This window comes from Ahaetulla prasina, chromosome 3 (assembly GCF_028640845.1).
Source record: "Ahaetulla prasina isolate Xishuangbanna chromosome 3, ASM2864084v1, whole genome shotgun sequence".
Lineage (NCBI taxonomy): Eukaryota > Metazoa > Chordata > Lepidosauria > Squamata > Colubridae > Ahaetulla > Ahaetulla prasina.
The window spans coordinates 79393478-79416987 of record NC_080541.1 but is presented as its reverse complement, the minus strand read 5'-3'; the positions used below and the strand labels follow the sequence as shown (position 1 = coordinate 79416987).

Sequence of the window (23510 nt, the reverse complement as noted above, 5' to 3'; positions counted from 1 at the left end):
CACAGTTTTACTGTAATGAATTGATGTTGCACTAATACCAGCTCTATTTATTGTAAATGTTCCTGGGAAAAATGGTTTCAGAATTTAGAAGAAAAAAAATATACACAATGGAGAATATTTAGGGTCTTCACATATTTTTCATGATCAGATAAATTAACTGTCTCTCTTACAAAAGAGAGATGGGTTTTCTTCTTTTCTGCTTCCCAATTTACAGTGTATTTGTAAAATATTCTGGCTATCTAGAGAGTAAAGATATCTTTACATCTTGTCAAGATTAAAAAGAAAGCAAGTCACATGTTTAATTTAGAATGTGAAAATGAGATATGCGCAAAGGGAATAGAAACAATGTCAAGACCTTGGTGGCAGCTTAATTTCAGAGCTGATTATTACCTACCCCTTGAAGAGGACGAACTGGTGGGATATCGTAGGTATCCTTCTGGTATTTGGTAGGAAACTCGTAAACATAACCTTGTCCTGACCTGACCGGAGTGACCACCTGAAGGTTAAAAGAGAAATACAGAAAAGTATAAATAGTGAGCATTTGTGGATGCATTTTATCTGGTGGTCTTATTAGTGAGAAACTTAACCATCCTTATTTTGGATAGAAAAAATATACACATCCAACTAGGATATATAGTTTAGCTCATGTCAATCATTTGTAACAAATGACATCACTCTGTTTACTTACTTTTTCTACTCAATCTGTACACAAGCAATTAGCTGGCAGAGCAAATTCAATGTAGCTGACAGACTGATCTCAGGCGGCCATGGGAAACTGAGGTTTCTGAGACAGGAGACTAGGCCTAAAGTCTTTGAGGAAGAGGAGTGAATTTCAGTGACTTCAGGAGTGCCTTAGGTACTAGATTAGACTTTTCCCAATTGAATGTCTTCCAGAGTATTGCAGGGGCGGGTTTCAAAACCCGTCGCTACCAGTTCGCTTGTGGGTGCGTGTGCGCTTGCGGGTGGGTGGGTGAGTGGAGCCTCCCGCCACCACTACTGGTTCGCCCAATCCAGAGTGAACCGGTAGCAACCCACCACTGGAGTATTGGGATTATATAGTGCTACAATTTCCAATTGGTATTTTGGCCATGCTGACTATGGACTCTGGATTTATACCCCCAGTGCAGCTGGAGAAAATAAGGTTGGGGAAGCTGCTTTAGGTGTTTAAAATGTATGTACAAGAAACAATGTGTGAATAATAAAGACAAGAACTTGTCAGGAAACAGGTAATATTATGGAAGTACTCATTAGCTTAGTTATAGCGTCCTACGCCAGCTATATTAAGTATAAATTTACTTATGATTTATGACAAATCTACTTTTAAACAAGTGTTGCCCAACTTTGGCAACTTTAAGATACATGGACTTCAACTCCCAGAAATTCCCAGCCAGCAGCATTCTGTAGAGTTGAAATCCACATGCCTTAAATGTTATCATTTAACATGTGAGGTTGAGAAGCACTGAACTAAACCATTAAATCAGCATCTCTTTTTCACAGGGTCAGTCATCCTAGTGAATCTTAGGACCAGCCTGAATTTGGGATGACAACCCAGACAGAAGCAAGAACAGCAAGTTGGCATTTGTACGACACATTTGTGCTGGATCATTTCTGGATCAAGTGGCCTGTGCAAACCCAGAACCCTGGTCAATTCAGGATCTAATCCCTTGGATCAAGCATCTTCCCCCAGTCTGGCCATGTGCTGGGAATCCAGGAAGAGAATCCTTTCTGCCCCTCCTCTGCCCTGTCACTGTTCCAAGGAAATGAAACAGAGATACAGAATGGCTGCTTCATTATAAAACTCAGTGCCAAGTCTTGATAGCCAAAGAACACGCCTGCTTAAAATTGGTTGACTGCAGCATGTCCTTTTCTATTTGGGTTTTATTTGTAGGAGAGTGGTAAGAGCAGAGTTGGCGCAGTGGTTAGAATGCAGTATTGCAGATTAATTCTGCTGATTGCCAGCAGTTCGATCCTCACCGGCTCAAGGTTGGTTCAGCCTTCCACCCTTCTGAGATCGGTAAAAATGAGGACATAGGTTCTTGGTGGCAATATGCTGACTCTGGAAACTGCTTAGAGAGAGCTATAAAACACTTTGAAGTGGTATATAAGTCTAAACGCTATTGCTATTAGTGATGTAAGGATATCTTGCCAATTCGAGGATTCATAAAATGCAGACAGAGCTGGAGGAAGTGGGTAAGAACTTGGTATTCCCCCAAAGCAACTTTTGGCCAATTAGTCTGATTATGAGCTGCGAAATTCATCAGAAACTGGGCTATGACTCAGTTGTGGCTATCCAAGTTAGGCATGTTGTGAGAATCAATTGGCTCCCTTTGGAGAGCTGTGCTTATATGTCCAAGGAACTGTAGACCATTACAAAATAATAATTTCATAGATTCCCCCCGCCACGAACACTGCAATTCTGGTGAGTCTGTATTGGATCATAATGAATGGCTCTGTTTGAACATTATTTTTCTTATGATTAACTTGATCACAGTAGGCTCAATTAGCCTAATTGACATATTGTTCATGTGGCACATTGAACTATCAACTAAAATCACAGATTGAGTTCAATTGACATGCTAAACTGGAATGTGGTTAATTTTAATTCAAAGTCAGTGTGATTACAATTTGGACTGATTCAGCCCACACCGCCCTCCCACAATTACAAGTAGCAGGTGAAAGTTAGGAGTGGGAAGGAGAAAAATGGATTGGAAGTATAGTGAAGTCAAATCCTTCTGCCTTTTCTGCCAATCTGGACTAGGCATTCCAAATTTGCAATACATTTTTAAAAAGTTAATGATACAATTGCTAATTGCTTTACCTCTGTTTTAATTTATTCTAAGAAATCAACCTTATAGTTTCATACTAATCTTGGGTAAAAAATGATGGATTCATATCGAAATTGTCAATGAATGGCAACTTGTTAGTTTTGTTTGCCTTTAAAAACTTATAAAGCCATCTATAAATAGTGTTTATAGAATAAACTGATACTTCATAAACAGTAAACATTATATACTGCACACTGAATCCAGGGACAAAACTAACATGTGTCTGAAAACAGATAGTTAATCAATGAATTGCTTATTTTCACAAGAGAGGACTTAGGGGGAATTCCTTTGATTTTCTCAAATAGGTAGCGAAAAACACTAGATTTAATGTATGTGTTTGGGGAAAATGTAAGCAGAATTTATTCATAAACCTATTTTTAGTGTGCATTCACAGTAAACCAGTTCATACAAATCAAAAGTAGTTTATTCCAGTCTAGCTGACATACAAATCTATGCCAATAAAGATTTTTGGAAAATAATCGTAACTGAATCATGCTTTGCTGTTAGTTCACTAATTCTCTTACCATAAATGGTTATATCTGAACTCAGAATTGGTATACCGTATTGTAGAAACTAACCAAATAATTATTTAATAAACATTGTTTAAATGTAATCGTAGATTAAAGTTTGGTGTTAAAATACAGCATGGTGGTTTTTCTGAATTATTATATTAAATATTATGGCTTCCCCTTTGAGATAGGTGGAATGGTTTGGCTAACCATTTTTCAATAAATCTGGTTTTACACTTGAATGATTCAGGTTATAAGATTATATCTTTAGTTGTTTAAACCAGCGTGGATAAAAATCGATTATTTTTTAAATAAATAAATAAAATCAGATTTTTAAATTTTAAATAGGATTTTTTTTAATTTAAAGTATTTTTAACATTTTTATTAAATTTATTTTAATAAAATGCTTTTGGAGTAAAAATCTATCTAAAGATAGTTTTCTATTTAAGATACATTAATAATTTAGTTTATTCAGCATGAAATGGAGCTTAGTTATGTAGCTAAGGCTGTATATTCTGCAATATTGGGACCGTTGCTGAATCAACAGTGGGTCAGAGGAGGAGCTCTTTAAAAATTATGATTTAAATTGAGTTGATTTAAATCAAGCCTTTTTACTAGTGATTTAAATCGTGATTTAAATCGACTTGATTTAAATCAAATCCACCCTGGTTTAGACTAATTCTCCATCCAGCTTTTCAGTGCTTCTGGAAAAAGTCTTCCCCATCATCAAATGTATGGCCCGTTCAACAAGCAACGTCAGGGATTAAACCTTCTGTATGCCAAAAAAATAAAATAAAAAATGCATTTAATTAACTGAAGTTTGGGTAATCCATATTTGTTCAATCTGTTTCCCAAAAATCCACATGAGTAGTTGCAAAAATGGACTTGAAAAATCTGAGGGAAAAGCACTTAATAAAATGCTTAATAAAGCAGGCAAGAAGGAAACTGTCATTAGAAGTATCAACATGTCTTCTAGCTCCATATATTTTGCAAAACAGATGTCTATCCTTGGGGCAATAGGCACTGCTATAAAAGTAGTTGCTTTTCTTTGTCATCGCCTCATTTAGAAACACAGGTAGCAAGAATGCTTGACTTTTCTAAGAAAGGAAGTTTTATTTTAGATTAGGGTCTTCAAAAGATTTGAATACATTTTGGCACTTTAGAGAACAATTTCTATCTACCCTGCTATTCAGATGTGCTAGAAGCAAAGTGCTTGACATAAAACTTGCAAGATTTCTTCCCTGGCCTAAATTCATACAGACACAACAAAATTGGAGTCTAAATAAAAGTGACATGAATATTCTCAGATCCTTATTTGCCATTGAAATGCAGAAAGCTAGGCTGCCCATTAAAGATGATGATATTTCATATCAAGGGTTTCACTTGAAGTGCTTAGCTGCATGCAGCCATTTGATTGGTACATCAACTTAGTCAACCAACCACATACTGTGAATCTGTGTTTTATGTATGCCTTTATGACCCTACAAATGTGTTAATGTACACAAACACACAGGAAACACAAATGCCACAAGCTGTTTCAGTTTCTCTCACTCCTTTGAACATACATGCAATTTTGGAGTCAAGTCTATTCTTAAGACTGATGTACAAAATAATAGAAATTAGTCCTCAACTTACGACTGTGCGTTTAACAATGGTCTGGAATTACGACAGCCATTGCAAAACGTTGCATTACCATTCCCAGGGTTATGTGATCACAATCTGGGTGTTTGGCAACCCAGTTGTTCACACTTACGACTGGTTGCCAAGCAATCTGTAATCAGGTGATCACCATTTGCAATCTTGTTGCAAGGCTGCAAGCTGTTGCTTCTTGCTAATAGGGTTTCCTCTCGCCTGAAGGGATGGCTAAAAGAACTGCCTCCTGAGGAAACTGAAGGCCTTCAATAGGATGCAAAAACAGAGTTCAAATCCTAAAGATTTGAGCTCAGCTCTGCACCCTGTCAGAGGAGTTCCCCTCTGCATATGGAGAGGAACAGAACTCATTCGGTAGGCAGTTCTTTTAGCCAGCCCTCGGTCACAAGAAGGAGCCAAAAATTCAAACAGAGAGTAGAGAGGGTGCACAAAAAGCTAAGAAGTATGGGGTCAGATGAAGGAGGAAGGTCCTGGGAGGCCTAACACAGGCTGTATGTGGGTATCTCTTTGTTCAGGGACTGGAAATCCTGCTTGGATTAGGACAATGAGGATTTTCAGTTCCTGAGTGGAGCTTCCCAAGGTCTCCTTGCCCCCCATCCCCAGTCCTGAGGCACTTCTGTGCTTCTTACTTGGGACCATCCACTTAACAATACGCGAGATAGCTTAATGACTGCAACCGGGATCATTGGGATTGTGGTTGTTGAGCACAGCAATCATTCGATGTCTTGCTTAATGATCATTTGGCTCAACATCTGAGATTCTGGTCCCAATTGTGATCATATATCAAGGATTACCTGTATCCCTCCGTGACAAGCTGTCTGACCTACTAATTTATAAAAAAACCCTGCTCTGGAACTAAAGCCTTTTTGTGCTAAAAGAGAGAGAGAGAGAGAGAGAGAGAGAGAGAGAGAGAGAGAGGGAACATCCATTAACTCTGATCTTACTGAAACATTTTTGCAACATTTTTTATATAACCAACAAGGTCCTGTGGTGTTACAAACTATCCCTTAGAGGTAAAAGATAATTTGAAACAAAAGCTTAATTTCAGGGTAACCTTACATTTTAATCTTTGGAAGTTTAGTGTCCAGCTGCTAATACAAACCATAAAGAAAAATTCTCAGTCACGGCAGTTTTGAAATCTGCTACTCTGAATCCTATCCAAGGATACTTGTATCATATGCATTTCTGGACATTAATATTTTCTTAGGAATAATAAAATGAAAATGTACACCCCTGGCAAATAGGGATACCCTTTCTTCCTTGTATTTATCCTTAAAGGCTTGCTGTTCACTCTAAGGAGGAGTTCTAGGAGTTAGCCCAAACCTGGGTGAATATTTACTGTATTTTTTGGAGTATAAGATGCACCTACCTTTTTTGGTGAGGAAAATAAGAAAAAGAAATCTGCCTCTGCCTCCGCCTCCCAGCAATTTTGTTTGTTGCAGCAAATAGCAAATAGCTGTTACTTTCATTTTTGTTTTCAGCATAGCTTGATTAGCACACACAAAAAATCTGCTCCCAGCAATTTACCTCCTTGCAGCAAGCAGCAGAGGCCCGAGCGATCCAGCAATCAACTTGTGCTAATTAGGCTGTGCTGAAGCTGAAATGGGCTGTTTCTTCTTGCTGCTTGCTGCAAGGAGGTAAATTGCTGAGAGGCAGAGGCCAAATTTGTGGGGGCCAGTGGGTGGGAGGAGCTACATTCAGTGTATAAGACACACCTAAATTTTCACCCCCTTTTAGGGGGAAAAAAAGGTGCGTCTTATACTCCGAAAAATACAGTAATCTTTGCAAATAGTCAAATCATCTGTTGTGAAAGGCTCTATCATCTATCCCATAGAGTTAGTGTTGTAAATACTTTTTAGGAGACTGTTAGTTTTGCTGCTATAATTATTTATCACTGAAGTAAAATAATTGAAAATGATTTTTTTAAAAAACAATCCAGTGTTGATTCATTGATCCAGCTTCTCTCCTGGGCCTGAAATTGTGGGCTAAGAGTGAATCACTATCTTAAAGTCATCCAGGTGGTTTTCATGCCTAAGGCAGGATTAGAACTCACAGTTTCCTGGTTTCTAGCCTGGCGCCTTAACTACTACAGCAAACTGTCTCCCTCCAGTTACTGCCATGACTGGTTTTGTAATTCCACAGGAATTGCATTCTCAATCTACTGTCTTGGGTAGGTGATCACAAGCATTTTTAAAATCAATAACCAACAACTTCTATGTCGTCTTAAGATTCAAAACCTCACTGCAAAATGATCTGCGGTCTTATTTTTAGAAGCACATGAAAATAGTCTACTTGGAATTTTAAATGTCTTTGTAAATCAACTTGATAGATACCCTCCAAATCTGTAAGATTCCCCCCCCACCAAAAAAAATACAGGATTCATTAATGCAAGTGAAGTTTTTCATCCCTTGTTGATATAATGTTTGCAGTTCTTTTGTTTGTTTTGTTTCTTAATCCCTATGTACTGGAGTTAAATATTTTCTCACCAAATATTAGCATCTTTTGTTGTTGTTAGTCGTGAAGTCATATCCGACCCATCACAACTACATGGACAACGTTCCTCCAGGCCTTCCTGTCCTCTACCATCCTCTGGAGTCCATTTAGGCTCACGCCTACTGCTTCAATGACTCCATCCAGCCACCTCATTCTCTATTGTCCCGTTCTTCTTTTGCCCTCAATTGTTCCCAACATTAGGCTCTCCTCCAGTGAGTCCCTCCTTCTTACTAGGTGGGCCAAAGAATCTAGACCAATTCTAGAATACAGCTCGCCTGTTTGGAACCCTCACCACATCTCTGACATCAATACAATTGAACGTGTCCAGAAATATTTTACAAGAAGAGTTCTCCATTCCTCTGAAAACAATAGAATACCCTATCCCACCAGACTTGAAATCCTAGGCTTAGAAAACTTGAAACTCCGTCGCCTTCGACAAGGCCTAAACTCACAGAATCATCTATTGTAATGTCCTTCCGGTTAAAGACTACTTCAGCTTTAATTGCAATAATACTAGAGCAACTAATAGATTTAAACTTAATGTCAACCGCTTTAATCTAGATTGCAGAAAATATGACTTCTGTAACAGAATCATCAGTGCTTGGAACACTTTACCTGACTCTGTGGTCTCTTCCCATAATCCTAAAAGCTTTATCCAAAAACTTTCTACTATTGACTTTACCCCATTCCTAAGAGGACCATAAGGGGCGTGCATAAGCGCACAAACGTGCCTACCGTTCCTGTCCTATTGTTTTTCTTTTCTTCTTTCTATATATATGCTTATACCTCCTTATATTTACCCATATATGTTTATATACTATATAATCTTTTGTATGATTCCTACATATATTGTTGTGACAAATAAATAAATAAAAAAATAAAAAAATAAAAATTAGCATCTTTAATGAGTTATAATGACTGCCTTTTTGTCCTTTTTCATATAATTTATAAAAGGGTGGATCCAGAGCTTTTCTATCTCCCATGCCTTTGGGCTGCAGCACTTTTGACAAATTCTGTTGTTTGGACAGTTTTGCAGATTTATTTTCAGTACCCCCCCTGAGTTCTGAAGGAGCTGGCAGATACGATCTCACAACCATTGAATGAACTCTTTAGAGAACTTCTGGAGCATGGGGGAACTGCCAGAAGACTGGAAAAGAGCTGGTGTGAATCTAATCTTTATAAACGGAGGAAAAGTGGATCCAGGTCGGTCAGCTTGACGTCGATACCTGGAAAAATCCCGGAAAAGGTCATCAAGCGGACGGTTTGTGAGTACCTAGAAATGAACAAGGTGATCCCTTGAAGCCAGCATGGGTTTGTTAAGAACAGGCCACACCAAATATGATTGACTTCTTTGATAAAACCACTAGTCCTCGACTCATAAGCTTAATGTGGAGCTTGCCCATTACTTTTGCAAGTCATGACGGTCATTAAGCAAGATGTTGAGCTGCCTCAAGAGTATGGGAGGCATGGGTTAGGGTTAGGTGTGCCTGCTTTCCCAAAAAAACACATACTGGGTCCCTGCAAGCATTGGGCTGCCATTCCCTCTCAACCAGGGGTGAAATGTAAAATTTGTTACTACCGGTTCTGTGGGTGTGGCTTGGTGGTGGTGGTGGTAATGTGACTGGATGGGCATGGCCAACTTGTTTTTTTTCTACCACCTCTTCAGCCAAAGAAGTTGTAAAAAAATGTTTTTAAAAGCCTCTGATGATCAGGCAACTCAGCTGGGATCACCAGAGGAGCCTTTTAAGGGTTCTGACAATCCCAGCTGAGTTGCCTGATCACCAGACCCTTTTAAAAGCATTTTTTTACAGCTGAAGAGGCTGTAGAAAAAATGCTTTTAAAGGGTTCTGACGATCCCAGCTGAGCCGTGCGATCCTCAGAGGCTTTTTTTTTTACTTTTAAAAGCATTTTTTCAGCCAAAGAAAAAAAATGCTTTTAAAAGTAACAAAAAACAACCCTCTGATGTGGGTTTTGTGTGGCTCAGCTGGGCATGGGGGCGGGCAGGGATTTTTGCTACCAGTTCTCTAAACCACCCGCCACCATCGCTACTGGATCAGGCGATCCGATCCGAACCGGGAGCATTTCACCCCTGCTCTCAACCTTAGGAATCAGGGAATGGTGAACTACTTCCGATAACCTGCCAAGAAAACTGCAGGGAGTGTCCAGGGAATCAACAGGAAACAGGTGTGATTTGAAGGTGAGCACGAGTCTCCCAGAGGTTTAATCATATCAAAACGGAGACTGAACCTTTGTCTTAATAATCCCAGAGTAAAAGGGATTGATTTTTGTCCCGTATTTATTAGGGGGTCCATCTAAAGCTATAAGCCGTCAGGAAGAAAAATGCTTATACAACCAAATATAATGGAGCCTCTGTCCTGCTCCATATATTCTTACATCTTGCCTAGGAACAGCAAGTACATCAATAGCACTTAGATTTATATACCGCTTCACAATGCTTTGCAGCGGATTACAGAGTCAGCATATTGGCCCCCAACTATCTGAGTCCTTATTTTACCAACCTCGGAAGGATGGAAGCATGAGTCAAGCTTGAGCTGGTGATAATCGAACAGCTGACAGCCCACAGTCAGCAGAAGAAGCCCGCAGTACTGCATTCTAACAAGAAAGCAACCCATATGCCACTATGGGTCTTGTTTTATATTTCTGGCAAACACCTTATTTGCGGGGAGGGGGGGGAGGGGAGGGGAGCCCAAAAATGCAGTGTGCCTCTGAGAATGACTGGTTCAAAGTACTCTGAAGTCCATTACAGTGCAGCATCAAGACCAAGCAAAGCTTCCCCAGATCTGGTCATTTACAAAGGCTCTGCTGAGAATACTCACCCCATGAGAGAACTGCATGGGGAAGGGGGAGGGGGGAAGAATTAAGAAACATAGGAGCTCCCACTCCTAGGATCCTCCCCCTGACATAAATGTGGCCTCTTCTACAAATGACTGGGGCAGCCTGCAAGCCTAGCAGTGATAAAATTCCATTACAGAAATGTACTGGAATTTTACGTCTTGGTTTATGAGTCTGTTCTTACATTTGCACATCACAATCCTTTGTAAATAAGTAAATCAGGCTGCCAATCAAAAGATATTCTGGAGCTACTTCATCATTCATAGATCCAGATTTGCTGCATTAAGAAAAAAATCTCTTAAAAGACGGTTTTGCCAACAAGCCCTGGGAATCCCAGGGAAACAAGGATCCTGAAAAATGGCTATGTTAGATCTGGAATGCACTTTCCCATATTTTTGTTTATTTTTCATCTTTTAATTGTCTTTAATGTTTCACCAATACTTTGTTTTAATTATCTCACTTTATTTGTATTTGGTTATACAAATCAGATAAACAGGCAGACAAGGCTGGTGGATTCTCCTATTCTTTCCAAGATCAAAAATCAATTATTTTTCTCTACTGCATTTCAAGCCCACTTAATTCTCCAGGTCCTATTTCTGTTCTTAGGTTTCTGCAGGATATCCTCTATCACTAATTCTCAGGGAGACTTTTAAATAAAATGCAGCGATCATCCATAACCGTGAATCAAGCAAAATAAAGTAAAAGTTAAAAAAAAAAAAGACTTGGCAAAGGTAGATTAAAAGGCTTGGAAGAAGCTGGGTTGGTTGGCTGGTTGGCTGGTTGGTCAAATAGTTGTGGATTTCTCCCATGCTTGTGCCCCTCTTGGGGGCCTGAAAAATGCAAGCATGGGAAGGATCCATGTGGGTTACTCAACGTACGTTATTTTTTCCTACCAGCTATTGCCAGGACAGTGCGGGTTCCAGCCTCGCAGAAAAAAAAAGCTTTGGAAAGATCTGAACTGGTCTTGAGATTGAACTAGAATTTCAACGCCTCCTTGGACCTGGGTGGTAGCTGGGCATAGCTGGCATAAGGATGGGGCTGGCACATATCCTCTAGTCTATTGTCCATCACTTATGGTTGTACCCATTCTTGGTCTCCCGGTGAGATTTATGTTTAAAGAAGCGAATGATCCATAGATTCATTTTGTAAAGTAGCATTTAAAATAATGAACTCCCAGAGGAAGGAAATGGGAAGAAGAAGAAAAAACATATTCCCTCCCCACTTGTCTCTTTGCCCTCCCTGCTTTCGACTTTCTGGTATGCAGGAATCTGTTTCCTGAGAAACGTCAAGGAACTGAAGGTTTTCATTTCTCCCCTTCTCTTTCCGAATGCCTGTGGTCATCTGGTTCTTAAAAAATTGTGCCTTTCAGACCAGATTTTTAAACTTGTTTATGCATTAATGAAACCAGATGGTGTACACACAACCCCTTTTCCTCCTCTGATATCTTTGACAATTGCTAAATTCTGTGATAATTTCTGCTGGGCAAAACAACCGACAAGTGTTATTTTGACTCTGCTGAGGCAAGTAGCGTACATGTGTCAGTCTTGAAGCATATAGGAATGAATTTTTTAAAAAAGAACAAAGCTGGTTGCCTATCAGAGTTGTTCCTTCTCCAAAAGTGGTGACTGGGGCTTTTCTGGTGCCAGCTCTGTCTTCTGTTAGCAAGAGAAATGCTGACGGTGCATGTACTGTGTCAGGCATCCAACTTTGTGGTTCATTAAATCCTTTTTCCTTACCCAAGGAAAAGTGAGAGGAATTCTTCCTTTTTGTTGCCTAATATAGAAGAACAGAAGAGCATTGGAGAAATGTCTTGCACGATTGGACTTATGGTCTAGCTAATCCAATGTTCTTTCAACATAGCTAAAAATCAGTTTCATGGAAAAATGTAGACAAAGGTGTCATTTAAGTGGAGAACTGGACCCATTCTTATTTCAGAATATTCTTGGTTAGATATTTTTTTTTCCTAAATGGAATTCCAATGGAATTATCATTGTGGAGTCAGACGAGAAGCAGCACAAATACAGAAGAGAAGAACAAACATATCACTATTATGTTAAGGCTCTGATACAGTTTATGCTTATCATGGAAAATCACTGGCAGTGAGAATGAGTAGCTACTACAGCATCCTGAACATGCTTTTAATTTTAAAGTAGGGTTGTGCAATGTTTCAGATTCAATTAAAAAAAAACACCCAATGTATTGGTGGCTCATTAAAGCTGCTGTATCTTTTATATTTTTCAACAGCAATGCAATCCTGGAAGCAGATGCAACTGTTCACTGCAGACAGATGCTGCATTGGCATTCTTGCATGGTCCAAAGCATTTCTTCCAAATCAAATCCAAAGAGATGCACAGCCTTACTTTAAACAACAACTTAACAACTTGAACAAAACCTACACAAAATTCATCAATCTAGGAACGGATCTTCTGGAGAACTCTAGAATATTCTACCTCCCTTTGGATCATAACATGAGAGGGAGGGGGGGGGTTTCAGTGTTTTCCAAAACTAAATTGTCCAAACCTATTTAAGAAGTTCTGGACCTAATGTTCTGGATGAATCAGAACCATCTGATTCATTCGTCAAACCTCTTGTAGATTGGAAGATTTACTTCTAGAGATTGCTGAATGCCCCCACCCCACCCCACCCCATCCCTTTCCACAAAATAGTATAATCTTGGGGGGAAATGGGCAGTTTTGGATCACTTAATTTTGCAATCCCTAAATGAAACATATTCACAAAGAACCACAGGTTTATTTTGCAGGTTAACTACTATTGGTTCAGATCAATGCCATAATTTCTCCAAACCATGAGGCAGAAGCCACACTATAACTGCACATCCCATCTTACAAAATGTTTAACCGTGTTTTAAAAGAATAAAAGCCCCAAATCCCATGGGATCCCCATAAAATTCTCCCCACCAACTGAGGAAAAAAATAAAATATATATATTATTATTATTATTATTTATTGGATTTCTAGACCGCCCATCTCCCGAAGGACTCAGGGCGGTGTACAGCCAGGATAAAACATAAACAATATACAATTAAAAACTAAATTAAGAAACTTATTATACAATTGGCCGAAAAATTAAAATATTTAAAATCTAAAAACCCCAATTTAAAACATGAATAAAATTTAGAATTTAAAAATTTAAGCAATTTAAGAAAAAACTTAAGCCAGCCCCACGCGAATGAACAAATGTGTTTTCAATTCGCGGCGAAAGGTCTGAAGGTCAGGTATTTGGCGTAAACCAGGGGGAATTTCATTCCAGAGAGTAGGAGCCCCCACAGAGAAGGATCTTCCCCTGGGGGCCGCCAGCCGACATTGTTTGGCGGACGGCACCCTGAGAAGTCCCTCCCTGTGTGAGCGTACGGGTTGGTGGGAGGCATGAGGTATAGCTCCACTCACTTCGCTTGGACTTCCCTAAGTGCAGACTAGCCATCAGAAAATTATCCAGCCTTGGACTGAAGGACTGCTACAGCACGGTTGCAATAAAACAGTGATAACACAACAAAAGCTAGATCAAGAAACAATACAGTAATAAATCATCACACTGTTAACTGTTTCAGCTCTTCGGCTGATACTGTGGGTAAGGGCCAGGAATGGATTACAAACAGCAAGATTGTTCTCCAGAGTTTATAGCTGCAGTGAACTTTGAACAGGGTTCGGGTTCCCTTATTCTTTTAATCATTACAGAACACTATCTAAGTATGTGATAACTGTGCAGAGTTGTAGAAGTGGGCAAGTCCAAACAAGGTGGTGCATTTGGCAAGATTAGTTATTTATTTAGACCTCTTTCATGTGTCTCCTAAGAGCCTGAAAAGCACCATGGCAACGTGTGACTGTATTCTCTTGCTGATGGATGGAATAACATTTAGCAGGCTGAAAGATTCCCCTTCTTTTGAAGTCCTCCTACATCCCCCACATCTTGTCTAAAGAGCTGGGGAGTCCTCAAAGAAAGATTGTGAGGGAGATTGCCAAGAGAGAACTGCAGAAGGTAGGGAAAAAAATTAGAAACGTTCAATAGCATAACATAGGAGTACCTATATCCTTATCACAGATGTACATAAAAGTAACCTACGTTCTCTTAATTTCTCCAATCATGTAAAGTAATAATACAGGCGTTTTGATTAACATGGTGACTTACTCAGAAATTGTACCAGACCTTGGGAGATAAGCATAGGACATGAGATGGTTCTTATTATCTCTCTAAGTCCAAAAATCTCTTTACGCCCAAGAGCTAAAGAAGCTTCTTGGATGAGAAACGAAACACTTTCAAAGAAAAACAAGGAAGTCCAGTTGCCTCTTGAAAAAGCACCTTTGGGTCATTGCAATTCCACATTATAATGTAATAAGCATTATCATATTATATTATAATATAATAAGAATCATCATATTATAATATAAGCATTATATTATAATAAGCATTATCGTATTACAATATAAGCATTATCATATTATAATGCTTAATATACATTGTTTGTTACACCTGTCCAAAGACTTTCAATACTTATTTGAAGTATTTTATTCAGAAGGAAATACTTGATAAACAAAATTTGCTTCCTTGTATTCTTTTAACCCTGTTCAAGGTCAAAAGGAAATGATGATATAACATGACTCAACAAAGGTCATTTCTGCCTATACTTGTTTTAATGTTTTAAGCAAGAACTAGCATCAGGATTGAAGAGTTTTGGGTGCTTTCTTTTATTTCCTGCTATAGGCCAAATGAACTGTTAAATGGCAGTTTCTAAAAATAGTACACAATGTAATTAAAACAAATGGTTCTTAATGAAAGAATCCAATGTTCTCTCCAACTTTCAGAATGTGGTTAACACTGAAACCTGCAGCAACTTAAGTTGTGTTATAAAATGTACATTAAAAATCCTTTCAATGTTCACCAAACTGGAACAATAGCAAATGGGATGACATTTGCATGCAAAGAGATTGTTTTGATTTTGCAAAATAAACTAATTAGCAAACTGTTTTTTCTCCTGCAGAACCTCGCCACAGAATTGAAGGTCTTGTGCTCGGTAACACTCGGTAACTTGTGCTTTGTAGCACAAGTCTGCCCATAGCACCCCCTACCCACTTCCCTAGTACATGCCCACCCAGGCAATCCTCTGTCTAATACTACCATCTCTTCCACACTTAACAAGGCACACAGTCCAAGGGTTATAAGAATAATGGGACTGCTGTCGTTAAATGATGTGATCATGTGACATTGCATTTTATCACCGAAATGCTTAGACATGGCAGTCCCAGTCCCAATTATTATCATAACCCCTCGATTTATGATCAAAATGAAACCCAAAATTTCTGTTGCTAAGTCAGATAGTTGTTAAACGAGTTTTGCCCCCTTTCTTGCCACAGTTGTTAAGTGAATCACTGCAGCTGTTAAGTTAGGAACCACGGTTGTTAAGTGAATCTTCCTTGCCCATTGATTTTGCTTGTCAGAAGGTGGCAAAAGGTTGATCACATGACCTTGAGACACAGCAACGGTCATAAAGGTGAGTCAGCCAAGCATCTGAATTTTGATCATGTGACTTTGCGGATGCTGCAACGGTCATAAGTGTGAACAATAGTCTTAAGTCACTTATTTCAGTGCTGTTAAGTTACCTTCGAATGGTCACTAAGCAAACTGTTGCAAGTCGAGGACTATCTGTATACATCAGTGAAAATCCATTTTTTATTTATATTTAACTTAACAAAATGGTTGATTAGCTTTATTGGATTGCTGCCTTTTGTAGCATTCAGAACCTTCATTTTGCAAGCCTCAGAGCAAAAACCACCAGGTGAAATCATCAACAGTTCTGACTCACAATTAGCCACTTTCACAACGAGTAAAAAAACACCCTTGTATATCACCTAGCCCTAAGAAGAGTTTTATCACCCTAATGGAAGATAATTTCTAGTTATTAAGTTTTGCTTTAGTTTCACATTGTTTCCACATAGAATAAATATATATATGTGGGTGGAGTGACAGTTTCCTGGAAGAATCATCTCAGCCACAGCCCACAAGAAAGATTTTTTAAAGCACCTCCTTCCATAAAACTTAGTGCAAAAGCCCAGGACTTCCATGAATTTCTTCCAGAGAGAAAGAGAAAAACATGTCGGCCGTCTGTTAGGGTAACAGTTTAATGCTGTAGGTGCCAACACAGAGTTAATCATCTGAGCAAATGTTTGTGCCACTTGTCTGAGCATATGTAGCTAGTAATTATGTATATCTGTACTTTTATGCATGGCGTTGCACATGACTGCAAATAAACAACTTGTTTGTAAAGATGAATAAAATTCGGTGGAGCTCTGCAAATGGTTACATTATGAAAAGGATAAAGAAACGGAACCACATTTAAATAAAACAGAAACTTCTCTTCCAACCAGTCTTGTCATTAAATGTTCTCCAAGAGCTGGCTGTGGGCAATGGTATGTCTGCCTAGTTAGCAGCTGGATCTGGCTCACAAGTACACTCAGCACTGGCCAGATGTTCTGTTAGATCTCAGTTAACAAACTCTGTTTGGATTGTCCTTGAAGCCCTCGGGGAAGTGCTGTTAAACAGTGTTTTGAAAGGAAAAAAAGGGCATTTATTCATTCATTTATTATTAGTATGATTATATTCATTATTTATTTTATTTGTCAACAAATACAAGAAAACAAGTAACAGAGTAGACACAAACATGGACACATGAAAAAATTTTGGTACACACAAAAAAAGGATATAAATTGGCAAAACATAGCCATAAACACATAAAATGATTACGTATAATTGGGAACAGTAGGACAGGGATGGTAGGCACGCTGGTGCGCTTATGCACGCCCCCTTAGGGACCTCTTAAGAAACATGAAAGGTCCACGGTAGACAGTTTATGGTAAAAGGTATGGGGATTAGAGAGACTAACAACAGGATCGGGTAGATTGTTCCAGACATTTACTACTCTATTGCAAAAGTCATATTTCCTACAATTACGATTAGAGCGAATTACATTGAGTTTAAATCTATTGATGGCCTTTCTGTTATTATGGTTGAAATTAACTTATTCATTTACAGATAGAACATTTTGGTAAATAATCTTATGAACACCTGTATACCCTAGACGAGTTCAAATCACCAGGACCGGATGGATTACACCCCAAGGTTCTGAAGGAACTGGCAGACGTGATCTCAGAACCACTGAACTATATCTTTCAAAGATCCTGGAGCACAGGGGAGCTGCCAGAGGACTGGAAAAGAGCTGATGTAGTTCCCATCTTCAAAAAAGGAAAAAAAAAACAGATCCAGGAAACTACAGACCTACCAGCCTGACCCTAGTACCTGGAAAGATTCTGGAAAAGATAATCAAGCAACGAACCACCGAACACCTAGAAGCAAACCAAGTAATAACCAAAAGCCAACATGGGTTTGTCAAAAACAGATCATGCCAGACTAATCTTATCGCATTCTTTGACAAAATGACAAAATTAGTAGACCAGAGGAATGCTGTCGATATAATTTACTTGGACTTCAGTAAAGCATTTGATAAAGTAGACCATAACCTACTACTAGATAAAGTAGAAAAATGTGGGTTAGACAGCACCACCACCAGATGGATTCGTAACTGGCTGACCAACCGCACTCAACGTGTAGTCCTCAACGGAACTACATCCACATGGAGGGAAGTATGCAGTGGAGTACCCCAAGGCTCTGTTTTAGGCCCAGTACTCTTCAACATCTTCATCAATGACTTGGACGAGGGATAGATGGGAACTCATCAAATTTGCAGATGACACCAAGCTGGCAGGAATAGCCAACACTCCAGAAGATAGGCTCAAGTTACAGAAAGATCTTGACAGACTTGAACATTGGGCGCTATCTAACAAAATGAAATTCAACAGTGAAAAAAGTAAGGTTCTACATTTAGGCAAAAAAACCCAAAATGCACAGGTACCGTATATGTGGTACCTTGCTCAATAGTAGTACCTGTGAGAGGGATCTTGGAGTCCTAGTGGATAACCATTTAGATATGAGCCAGCAGTGTGCAGCAGCTGCTAAAAAAGCCAACACAGTTCTGGGCTGCATAAACAGAGGAATAGAATCAAGATCACGTGAAGTGTTAGTGCCACTTTATAATGCCTTGGTAAGGCCACACTTGGAATATTGCATCCAGTTTTGGTCGCCACGATGTAAAAAAGATGTTGAGACTCTAGAAAGAGTGCAGAGAAGAGCAACAAAGATGATTAAGGGACTGGAGGCTAAAACATATGAAGAACGGTTGCAGGAACTGGGTATGTCTAGTTTAATAAAAAGAAGGACTAGGGGAGACATGATAGCTGTGTTCCAATATCTCAGGGGTTGCCACAAAGAAGAGGGAGTCGGGCTGTTCTCCAAAGCACCTGAGGGTAGAACAAGAAGCAATGGGTGGAAACTGATCAAAGAAAGAAGCAACTTAGAACTAAGGAGAAATTTCCTGACAGTTAGAACAATTAATAAGTGGAACGACTTGCCTGCAGAAATTGTGAATGCTCCAACACTGGAAATTTTTAAGAAAATGTTGGATAACCATCTGACTGAGATAGTATAGGGTTTCCTGCCTGGGCAGGGGGTTGGACTAGAAGGCCTCCAAGGTCCCTTCCAACTCTGTTGTTATGTTATGTTATGTTATGTTAACTAAGCATAGGTCAAAAAATAGACGACGTAGTTCAAGGCTTTCTAGACCTAAGATTTCAAGCCTGGTTGTATAGGGAATTTTATTTCGAGCAGAAGATTTGAGAACTCTGAATTTAGAATTTAGACCCAGGGTAGGCAATTATGCCATCTTTATGTCCATGGAGATTCTCAATCATCCATGTCACGCTTGCCCCGAGGTGCTTTTCAAAAGGCAACTGGACTTTCTTGGGAGGTTTTTTTCCTTGAAAATGTTTTGCTTCTCCTCCAAGAAGCTTCTTCAGGTCCATGCTGGCTCAGGAATTCTGGGAGTTGAAGTCCATAGGTTGTAAAGGGGCCTTGGTTGCCCACTCCTGATTTAGACCCAGCATTTCCTTCATGATATCAAGCCCCTCCTTTCTGCTACTTCCCACTATAGCATACTGTCACGGGAGGGAAGTTGGTCTGCAAAGGAATTATTGGCCCAGTCATCCAGTGAACCTCCAGGGTGAAGTAGAAGTTGGGTCTCTGAGCTGCCAGTTCTACACCTGATCCAGTATTCTGTAGTCTGCTGAAAACTCTTCTACTGAAACGAAAATGTGTTTCTGTAGTTGATTAATTATTTATTTATTTATAGCTTTTTTAAAAAAATAAATAACTCCATTAATAGCCCGAACGACTACAGACCTATTGCACTAATGTCTGTAGTGATGAAGTGCTTCAAGAGACTGGTTCTTCAACGCTTTAAGTTATGCCTTCCACCAAATTTCGACCAATACCAGTTTGCCTACGGGGGGAATAGGTCCAGTGGTGGGATTCAGCCAGTTCGCACCACTTCAGGAGAACTGGTTGTTAACTTTCTGAGCAGTTTGGCAAACTGGTTGTTGGAAGAAATCATTAGGGCAGAGAACCGGTTGTCAAATTACTTGAATCCCACCATTGAATAGGTCAACAGGTGATGCCATTGCTATTGCCCTACAGTGAGTCATCTGCAGTGAGTCATCTAGCAAAACCCGGGAACTACATCAGAATGCTCTTCATAGATTACAGCTCGCCCTTTAACACCATTCTGCCCAGCATCCTTATTGAAAAGTTGACTGACTTGAATTTTCCTTCTCTCACCTGTGATTGGATTAAAGACTTTCTGACAGACTGGCCGCAAAGAAGTTTTTTTTAATATCTTTTTTTATCGTATACCTTTTATAATCTTCCTCCCTGAAGCTCAGCACTGGTTCTCAGGGCTGTGTGCTCAGTCCCTACCTGTGCTCATTGTACACATATGATTGTGTATCTTCTGACCCATCTAATATGATTATTAAGTTTACGGACATTACCACCGTTTCCTAACTATTACTGAAATGATCAGTGCACCTACATTATGCACCCATTTGTATTAGTATAATTTATGTGGTTGAGTTTTGTTTAACAATCCATTTTAACTGCATGTCCATGAAGCAAATAAAACAATAACTACATTAAAAAGTAAAGAGTTCCTCAAATTGAGTTTGGCTCCTGGGATCAACTATTTTATTTTATTATTTTATTTTATTCATAACAAGTGAATTGCTTTTGCTTTCTTTTAATCTAGCTTTCAGCCCTGATATTTCCTAGCATATGCCATCGAAATCTACTCAACTCTAACTGTGCTTCTCATTTTTTGAAATCAGATGAGTTTGATAAATTTTTGTCTCATGGACCATTAACCAAAGTACAGACTAAAAACTGTTTCAGGGTGAAGATCAAGGAATGAACACATTAGTCAACGGGAAGTATTATCAGTATCAGATTATATCTAGCAATTAGAGGCATTAATTGTATGTGTAATCTGAAAGCACCTATTACTAAGCACTTCTACTAATGGCTACTGCATTCAGCCTACAATCTGCGTTTAGGAGCTGATTTTGGAAAGAAGATCTTGTGGCTGTGATTTCTGGCCTACTTTGAGTCTTTGTGTCTTCCGCACCCCAAAATTGCTTGATGGAATGTTTTGGAGAATTTGTGCTGTTTTGATTAGTTGATAGTTAAAATCAATCGTTTAGGATAGTTTACACTTTTGCTGTTAATAGGGCCCAACAGTCTGAAGACAATACTTTTGTCACCATCAAAGTGTGAACTTTTGAAACCATTGTTTTATATGTTAACCTCATTTTTGCAGAATATTTTCCAGAACTGAATAAAAGCAATAGCTTCTATTTGAAGAAAAAAAACACAACCTGACAAATTTAAGTGATAACAAAGAATTAGAGCATCCTGCTCACCAGAACCACAACTATTTTGGCATATTTAAAATGAGAAATGAAACTGTACGTTGATGTTTAGACCTCCTTTTCTAAAGTAAGCTTCACTTTGAGAATGATGTAGCAATAAATTGGGGCATTATGCGACTAAGGTTGAAACGAGGGCACATGGTGGGGGGGTGGGCGCGAAAGTATTCTCCAAATGGAAAAAATGGTTCACAATCAAACTTCAAATAGTGCAGATGTTTTTCTCCCTTTGATGTTAAAATATCTTGTGCAGAAAGAACAAACAAAATTTAGCTGCTTTCACCATAACCACAGCCTCTGGCTTTCAAAGAGCATGTGAACAACAGCAGTAAACAATAATAGGCCAGAGGAAAAACAATTTTTTCCCCCCAATCTTTTCCCTTCCTCTCTCTTTCTTAATTGAGGTTGTGATTGCAGCTTAATTGGAAGGAAAGACATGGGAACATGGAACGATGGGACTCATTACTGAGTGAGCCTTTGCCAATCTCAAATGGGATGAAGAAAAAAGAGAAGTTTCTTTCTTTTTAGTAAGGGTTTTAACACAGTCTCATGGAAAGCACAGTTTTGAACAGTTTGCTCCGAGATGTTTATATGATCTTAGAGATGCTTTTGATGGGAGTTATCTTTCTATTTAGTCTATGATACGATACTTTAAACACTTGGTAGCCTACCAATTTTGGAAATACATTTTTAATAACGAATAGCAGGCTCTGGCTTTGCTACGATACACAATCCCTTTGTGCTGCTTTTGACGGGGATTTAATTATGAGCTAGAGCTCAGCCACAGCATTTGTTGTCAGTGCCAAGATTCAGACCTGGAATAAACAACATTGTAATAAATGGTGCCATGGACGCACATTCAAGAATGCATTGAGCTTCTCTACTGACTAAAATATCCTTTCATTAGGAGACGACTTCCGGTGTCCAGCGGCAACGGTCGTCTGGAGGCTTCTCCTGCCTCCAGTGCCCGAATCCGGCCGCCGCCGAGGCCCTCAGGGGCCAGGTGTTCCGAAAAGGGCACCTGCCGTACGGACGGCCCGCCAGGGGTCTCCCAGCCGACATACAGGACTGTGGGGACCGATGCTGGCGCGTCCTAGGCTCGGCGGGGTCTGGAGGCCACGGGCCACGGCCATTATTTTGGTCGTCGCCTGGGCCGCTGTGCCCGGTGACACCGGGGCTTTGGATTTATAACTGCAGCAGCCTGGTGGTGAACAGGGAACGGAGAAGAATTGAGAAATGGAGAAGGAAGGGATATCGGTGGCAGTGGAGTGCTCCGGTGCGGGGTTTTCTCCCCTGCGGTTGGAAGGAGCACGAGTCATTCTGGAGAGAGGAGAACTTAAAATAAGAAGATTACGGTTTTGTGGAGCTCTGGAGAGAAGAGGTGATGGAGAAATTTAGGAGGGGGTTTGAGGCCCCCTCCTCTGGGGAACAGTGGTGGAGTCCAGCTTCCGCCTTCACTATGAGAATCTTGATGACATCACTTCCCTTGACTTCCTGGTTGACTAACTGTACTCTGGACTCGTTGCTCCTGTGAGTGCCCCTGGTGGATCGGAGGAAATTACAAGGATACTGTGCTTGCCTGAGGATTTTGTAATTTTTTTTCAAATGGCAAAAGGTCAGAGACCAACTGCTGGAGAGATGGAGAGAATTTTGGAAAAGTTATCTAATATGGACAAGAAATTGGATGATTTGCAAAGAGGCCAAACGGAAATAAGAGTAGAAATTGTGACTATCCAAAAGGATTTAAAGGATACTCAACAAGTCTCAGCAGAAAACAAGCAGAAAGTGGAAGGTCTGCAGGGTGAGATGCGGGCAGTGCAGAAAAGAGAGGAGACGACAGGCAATGCTGTGCTTGGACTACAGATGGATAAAATGTCTTATTTCCTTAGGTTTCAAAATTTGGAAGAAGTGGACCAAGAAGATTTGAGAGATGTTGTGACTAAATTGTTGGGAGAATTTCTTGGGAGAGGTGTTGATTTCATGAATTGGGATGTGGATCGAGTTTATAGAGTTAATTCACAATATGCACGCATGCAGTTCCCAGAGAGGTTCATGTCAAATTTGTGAGAAGAGAGACGAGAGATGAAATTCTTAGAAAACATAGGAGTGGGGCACTGATTTACAGGGGCAGGAGATAGCCATTCTGAGGCAGATTCCCAGACAGGTCGTGAAATGAGAAAGAAATATTACTTTTGTCAAGCAAATTGTACCAGAAGGAGTGGGCTTCAGATGGCTGATGCCAGAGGATTGATGATTTTCCGGGAGGGCATTACGAAAAAAATTAGTACAATTGCGGAGGC

General features: G+C 39.6%; 1 protein-coding gene across 2 annotated transcripts in view; it reads right to left on the bottom strand.

The window, feature by feature from the left end:
* Positions 1-23510, bottom strand: part of NEDD9 (neural precursor cell expressed, developmentally down-regulated 9) — a 77751-nt gene that overhangs the window by 9437 nt on the left and 44804 nt on the right. For both annotated transcript variants that reach the window (XM_058175515.1, XM_058175516.1), the window contains exon 3: positions 395-496. In XM_058175515.1, coding sequence (XP_058031498.1) covers positions 395-496 — 102 coding nt within the window. The remainder of the gene's footprint in view (positions 1-394; positions 497-23510) is intronic.